Source organism: Sparus aurata, chromosome 12, assembly GCF_900880675.1.
Source record: "Sparus aurata chromosome 12, fSpaAur1.1, whole genome shotgun sequence".
NCBI classification, from domain to species: domain Eukaryota; kingdom Metazoa; phylum Chordata; class Actinopteri; order Spariformes; family Sparidae; genus Sparus; species Sparus aurata.
Genome location: NC_044198.1, coordinates 9,672,304 through 9,679,529, shown reverse-complemented (window position 1 = coordinate 9,679,529; position 7,226 = coordinate 9,672,304). Strand labels below are relative to the sequence as shown.

Genomic DNA, 7,226 nt, shown 5'->3' with positions numbered 1-7,226 from the left:
TTCAGACTTTTGTCATGTTTTTATTGTTGCCGGGATATCAACACGATAACTCTGGGTGGACATTCATTGATTTTTGGAACACACACATGGTACGGAAATCACATTTATCTCCCTGTCACAATTACCTTCTACAATATAAGGCTTGTCCAAAATTTTCCATAAACATTGTACTTTGGAAGAATAATTATTTGAAAAATGATGTCGATACCACTTCGGGATGAACGGTTTTTGGCATTAAGAGAACATTTCTAAAGTGCAACACACACCAGCTGCATTAACATAGCAAACATTGGAAGCACCATTCAGACATCTTAAGCAGTAGTCAGGAATAGGATCATCTGGAGTGGTGATGTGATACAATGTAAGCTTTTAGAGAAAGTTCATGCACATTAATGCTGGGAAACAGGACAGTGGTGTATCCTGTCATGCATAATAATGGGTTGATACATGTCGTGTCAGCTGGAGTCTGAACTTACATACCAAGCAATGGTTGCCTGTGTTTTAAACAGATTGTTCTCCCTCCCAACCATATCAAATATGGCAGCTTTGTCAGTGAACCAACAGTTCAAACTATAATGCTGTCGGTACCCTTCTAGCAGCATTTCCCCTCTAGAGTCGGGTTGAAGTGGTTGGCATTGGGGTGGTTGGATGACTGAGTTTGAGTAAGGTGATCAACCACAAGTCAAAGTTGACTTGTTTGTTAGCTTGAGCTTTGTAAGTAAAGGTGCAATACGCAAGAATGGGGCAACTTGAATTCATCCCAACAAATAGGGGCAGCGTATCACCAGAGCGCCTGCTAACTGTATTCTGCTGTTCTCCATGACTTGAGCTATTGAGCTATTTTTTAGGGCTGGGGCTATTTGGTTAGCATGCTAACTTCAGTATTTCTTCAAAACAGTACGCAGACATGTTAAACATAAGGTCAAAAGGATGGTTTCTCCCCACTCTGTCGATCATTTTGGTTAATTTTTGGACGTTTTAAACTAATTTTCATACATATTGCACCTTTAGCCCAAACCATGATCTTCCCCTAAACCTAAACAAGCTTTATTTTGAAACTCTAACCGGACATTACATAATTGCTCACTTGACCGTTGGAGCGCTGCACAAAACCGACACTGGTCGAGTAAGTAGAGCATTATAGTTCGAAGCTTAAGGCCTCTGACCATAGCTGCCATATTTAATGAGTTGGAAGTGAGAACATGTTGGATTTGACATGGGTCATGTGCTGCCAGTGTGTGTTGATCTTAAAAATATTAGTATTCATTGTTTTTTTTATTACTTTTCCTCACATCAGATGATTTGAACTTCCTGTGAACAAAACAAAGGTTGAATCGCTGATAATTGGTTCATACTTTGGTAAAATCATATTATACATTGAGTTTGTGGAAATTAAATATTTTTGAGCCTGTGTTGAATATCATTATCATTCAAAAAGTGAAAAAAATTTTCTTTAAGTGGAATATCACTCTTACACTGACATAAATCTTTTTTTCTACTTTAAGGCAATTGCAAAAGGACGGAGTTAGCAACACACAACTGCCTGAAAATCCTGTTTTTGGCGACCTCTTAGTTTTTCCTGAACTTCTCGACTTGCTGCAGTGATGCAGGAGTGTACACCAGGACACTGCGACATCACTGTTGGGTGTGGAGCAACGGTCAGAGATGGGAGACTTGAAACTTTCAACCGAGAGGGCGGCAAAACTCTTGCTTTTCAACCTGGTGTTAACTTGCTCTTCATGGAGGACATGGACTGGAAGGCACTGCACACATAGATATCTAGTTCTGGGTCACAAACAAGTTAATAACTGTAATAGTGTCTACAGGAAATGCATTAATTAGGATCACAATACAAAAGAGCACATGACATAAAAACCATAAACAAAATCCTACAGTACATTTGGACAGAGTATAACACAGTTAAATTTACAGAACGTTCCCTTTGGTGATTAACTTTGAATAGTATATTTTATATACATACATACTGTACACATATACTTACAATGGTGTACAAAGAGCGACACACTGGTAAACAAAGACAGACAACGACAGAAGTTTAGTTGGTTTGCTATATAACCTGAATCAACACGTTGTTAAAATAAAAAATGGTTACAGTGAATGTCAAATATGGAGGGTTGGGTCCAGAGCTGTAGATTGAAAGAGTTCGGTCAATGAAACAACAAGAGGCACTGCTGTGGCTGCTGCTACCAGTAGGGAAAAGGTAAAAAGGCAGAACTTATAAATTAAGTTAAACTGTCTTGGTAAAAAATATCCAAGATTGTTGCCTTAGAGTGTTCTTAATTTTTTGTCATTTTACAGTGTAAAGGCACAACCAAGAGAAGAACTTGGACAAACTTGTGTTGTCTCAAAACAGGTCAACATTTTGAACATCTCCAACATGCAAAAATACCAGCTGACTTCATTTCAGCACCGCAGCTTAAATCCCTGACAAACATCTCGCTTCCTGGAAAACATTCGACTGCGTTTTTGGCCGCGATTCTCTCGTTCCTGTCAGCTGTTCGGAGCTCTGTCTATGTATTTTGGCCAAAAAGTGTTTAGATTTTGGTCAGGACAAAAAGTTCAGCTGGCAATTTTTAACAAAGCACATCATAGCATCGCCAGGCTTGACTTTCAGCTGGCTCTCAGCCCCTCAATGAGGGAGTGCACTTATGGAAATAATATAACACCATTCAACACTGCATCGGCTCAACTCTGCCTCACCTCCCCTGAAGTCACTTCATTAAGGAAAAAAAACACCCTTTTGTTGCTGGGAGGTCGTATAGCCACTAGGCTAAACTTTTAGTCCCAAAGATGGCTGCCGCCTCACCACCTCAGCAACAGGAAATGGCTGACATATTTTAATGACATTGTGCTACTTGAGCTGTCTAATGCCTGAATTAATAAGGCAAATGCCTCCACTTTGGAGATGTGGTCACATGCAACAGTGCAAAAAAAAAGAAAAAAGAACAAGCTCCATGGGTCATGAATGGAGGAACACTATACATTGTAACTTGCTCAGATAGTCAGTGGGAGACCCAAGGGTGGGTGTTCGGGAGATGCTGCCATTAAAAAAGGGGTAACAAGGGAGTGGGTACAGAGACATATGTGTGTGCAAAAATTAAAAAGAAACAAATAATATACCCCCAACAATCTCATTCAGTGACATCTACAAAATCTGTTAATTTTTTGGATGAACATCTGTTTTACTTCATATTTCCAATAACACTGTCACGGCAAAAAAAACACAAAAAACCTATGTACCCTACATGTCTTTCAGTTTCTGGTTTCCTTGGAGTGTTGTTTAAGGCCAAGCAAACTTATGAGACTGTGGTACTGTAGGAGTGAACTTAATAAGTCCCTCACAATTATGTTGCAATTTGCCCAAATAGTTGCAGAAAAGAAGCACAAATCAGAGATTTTTAGCTCGCTGAATTGGAACTAATGAACTGAAATGTAGGCAAACTATTTGATGGACTGCCACGACATGTGGTTCAGACATTCATGTACCTCTTGTGACAAATGGCAATAAGTTTGGTGACCATTTCACTTTTCAAGTAGCATCATTGTCAGGTCAAGACTTCAATTGTCCAGCACTTTGGTTTTTGACCAAATACCTGCAAATGGAATGACATTCTCGGCAGCCTCCGATAACTTTAGCATGCTAACAGGCTAAACCAAGAAAGTTAGGGTGGTAAATATGACCTGTTTTACGTGATCTTGTTAGTAATTTAAGTGTGAGGGATGTTAGCATGCTGACCCTAGCGTTTAGCTAAAAAGCACCGCTGTGCCTCACAGAGCCATTAATGTGGCTATAGACTCTTAAGACTTGTTAGTAGTTTGTTTTATTACAAAAAGGTGCAAGTACAAACTAGTTATTGTTGCTTTTTCTTTGGCTCTGCTCTCTGTGTTTATTAATCTGGTGACAGATGAATGCCCCCACCAGGACCATTTTTACTCAGTTTTGTTTAAATCAGCTGCTACATCATTTTTTTGGTAAAATACTTTGCTAAAGGGTAACTCCGCCAAGTTTACACGTTAAAGTACTACTGGATATGTAAAAAAAAGGGAAAGTATAATGCTTTTGTCACTTCAGACAAAACTGTATGTAATCTGGAAATTTCCCTCCAGTGATGTCACTCCGTGGCTGTGGCATTGTGGGTAATGTAGGCACCAGGTTTTGAGAATCAGTCAAGTCTCACGTTGCACTCCAATCAACACTGTTGTTTCTCATTATGGACAGTTATGAATCAAAATCGTTGATTAACATTCATTACTACATTTCCCACTATGTAACTTGGCCACTGTGTGACATCACTGGAGGCAGGTTATCAGATTACATGCTTTCTCTGGAGCCAGAAAAGGCTTTATACTACTTTTTTTACATATCCAGTAGTACTCCTCAAGACCTGTAAACACACTTTAATGTGTCAGATTGGTGGAGTTACCCTTTAACTGCTAAAACCTAGCTGGGGATGAATATAAACCCTGCTGACCTCTCAGCTCAAAGGAACTACTGTAATTAAGTTTGTTAACTACTCTACTCTATTTAATGTAATTTAAAGTAAATTTCAATTTTCACAGATGTTGTGTGTGCTAAAATTTTCACACTTCCACCTCTCTTCCTCAGACGGTCTCGTGGACAGAGGAGACACTTGACAAATCCACGAGAAGCAGACGACTCAGCACATTTCATGTCCGTTAACACTCACCAGACATGACCTTCACCCTGCCTCCACATAACACTTTGGTACAGAACAGTGCCTGCTCCAAAAGCTGCAAACATCCTCCTCTTCCCCATTTTGGTAAGATCTCTGTCTCTAATTCCTTAGAGGGGAAAACAAGTCAGGATTTCTGCATATCATGGACCCTTTGTGTATTTAAGTTGGCTGAGAGGAAAAAACCTTTGGGATGTGTTCACAAAGGGTTTTTTTGTAGTAGGAGAGGAGGATCAGTTGATTAATGAGTCCCTGCAGTATTTAGGTTGTAAAGTCATTAGATGATGAACGATGCATTCACTGCAGGAATAGTGGCTCAGCTTACTTAAATTACAATGTGTTGAGTGAGAAGTATTTTTTGGGGACTTCACTAAACATGTCAGTATTCATATGGTTGTGTGTTTAATGCGCATTACCGGGATGTCTGATAACTGTTTCACTTTGAAGACTATATTTTGAAAAAGTTAGAACTCTGGAAATCGGTCCAAACGCCACCAATAAAATCAGCCTTGTGTCTCCAAAAGGTCACGTTAAAGTGAAAGCTGCTAGAGATAACTTGGATTAATATTCAGTTACACGTCACAAGCACAAAATGACGTGTGTTGGTTTGATTTGTTTTTTTCCCCCGATCTTGAACGTGGGTTCAGTCTGCATGTGACGCAATGCTGTGAGACCTACGACTACAGGATACAACGTTTAGAGAGGACTGGAGGAAGTGGATGGGTTATACTGGCATTACCTTCATTTCACAGATTACTTTTAAATAGTTCATGTCAGCGTTGTCCATAACAACACATTTCAAACAAATAGAAAAAAAACCAAAAAAAAAACCAACTAAACTAAAATACTAACAGCCTGTCGGAGACTCTTCCCCTGTTCTTCCTCCACACAGCGATAAAGTCTTGTCATCTTTCTTCATAACTGTCATCCTCTTCTTCATCCAGACCATCAGCTCAAACTCTCTAACCTTCATCCTCAAATTTATTCCATTGCTGTCCTTAGTTCATATCCTGTCCGCGGTCCCTCTTGACCTTCCCATGCTGCCATTTTCCTTCCTTCAGTCAGTCTCTCCAAAAGATTAACCCCTTCAAGCAGACGGATTCATCTCCGTTTATACCACTGAGTGTTCGTTATGGTGGTGGTGGTGGTGGTGGTGGTGGCTGCCGCCGCTCAGCACCGTGTGGTTGATGGACGACGCCGAGCGGTCCGATCCCTCTGCCGTCGTCCCGTTGACATTCTCCTGCCGCTGGCAGCACAGGATCTGCCGGAAGGTGGCGCTCATCTCCTTGTCGCGGTACGAGTAGATGATGGGGTTCATGGCCGAGTTGAACTCGGCGAGAAGCAGGAAGAACTTCTCGTAGGTGAGGACGTTGCAGTTGGCGCAGAAGACGTCGAGGAGGAGGATTACCAGGCCAGGCGTCCAGCAGATGATGAAGGCACCTGAGGAGACACAAAGGGAGGAGGTTTCTTAAATTTGGGTTGAAGAACACAATATTAAGGAATATTAAAAGACAGTACTACAGAATGCTTTTCTTACATTATAATAGATTACAGATTTAAATATTAAAAGCAGCATGGAAACAGTAACATTTTGGGGTGAATGACTCTTAATGGGAGAAGAGGCTGTAAGAGTTCATTTAATTGTTTCCTGTGTTGTCGATCGTTGACCCCCATGAGGTCTTAGAGGTTAGTGGCTTGGTGTGACAAGAACAGGAGGAACAATGAGACTTTTTGACCCCTACTTTAAAGTGTTATCGTACAATGTGGTAACGTCCACAGTGGCGATTCTAGAGTCTGTTGGGGTCCAATACAAAAATTCTCAGTGCGCCCGTCTAACTATTTTCTTATAAATAATCTATAAACAAGAAAATAATATACAAAATCCAATATTTCCAAATAGAATTTTCAAATTTAAATGACATTGGAAACCCAGTGAGAGAGGCACCAGCACGTGGCTGCAGTCACAGAAAATAGCGTGCAATTATAAGTCAGCCGTAAAGTGTGTAGATAAGCTCAGGTTGTAGTTTAATAGTTAGTGAAAGGTTGTATATTGTGTTATGTGCCAAAAAAGAGAGATAACATTCATGCAATGTCACTTCAGCATCTTCCTGCATTCTTCGCAGCCGAGTTGGCCCAGACCGAGGAGCGAGTTACAAGCCTCAAGACAGGCTGATGTCAGCTACAATACTGTAAAACCAGAGGTCTACCAGCTAAGACAAAACATACGCATTGACATGAATCAGTCGAGTTATTGGTCGTGTAACTTCTTTGTTTCTTTTGTGATATTATTTTGCATCTGTTGCGAAACTTTAAAAAGGAAGAACACTAGAACTACTCATTTGATTTTTTTTTTTTTTTTATGTGCATAATCCATCATAGGTCAAAACATAAGGCAATTTGCACTAACACAAAAAGTCATATTTGGTCTGGAACAGGACTTTACTGATGCTTTTTGCATGACTTACAATGACTAATCAATGAACAAGCTCGTGTTTTTTATATAGTCTCATT

At 40.1% G+C, this 7,226-nt stretch overlaps 1 protein-coding gene across 2 annotated transcripts in view; it reads right to left on the bottom strand.

Moving 5' to 3' along the window:
* Window positions 1-7,226, bottom strand: part of lpar1 (lysophosphatidic acid receptor 1) — a 45,205-nt gene continuing 37,979 nt past the window's right edge. For both annotated transcript variants that reach the window (XM_030436415.1, XM_030436414.1), the window contains exon 3: window positions 1-6,155. In XM_030436415.1, the coding sequence (XP_030292275.1) occupies window positions 5,827-6,155 (329 nt within the window). In that variant the 3' untranslated portion in view covers window positions 1-5,826. The remainder of the gene's footprint in view (window positions 6,156-7,226) is intronic.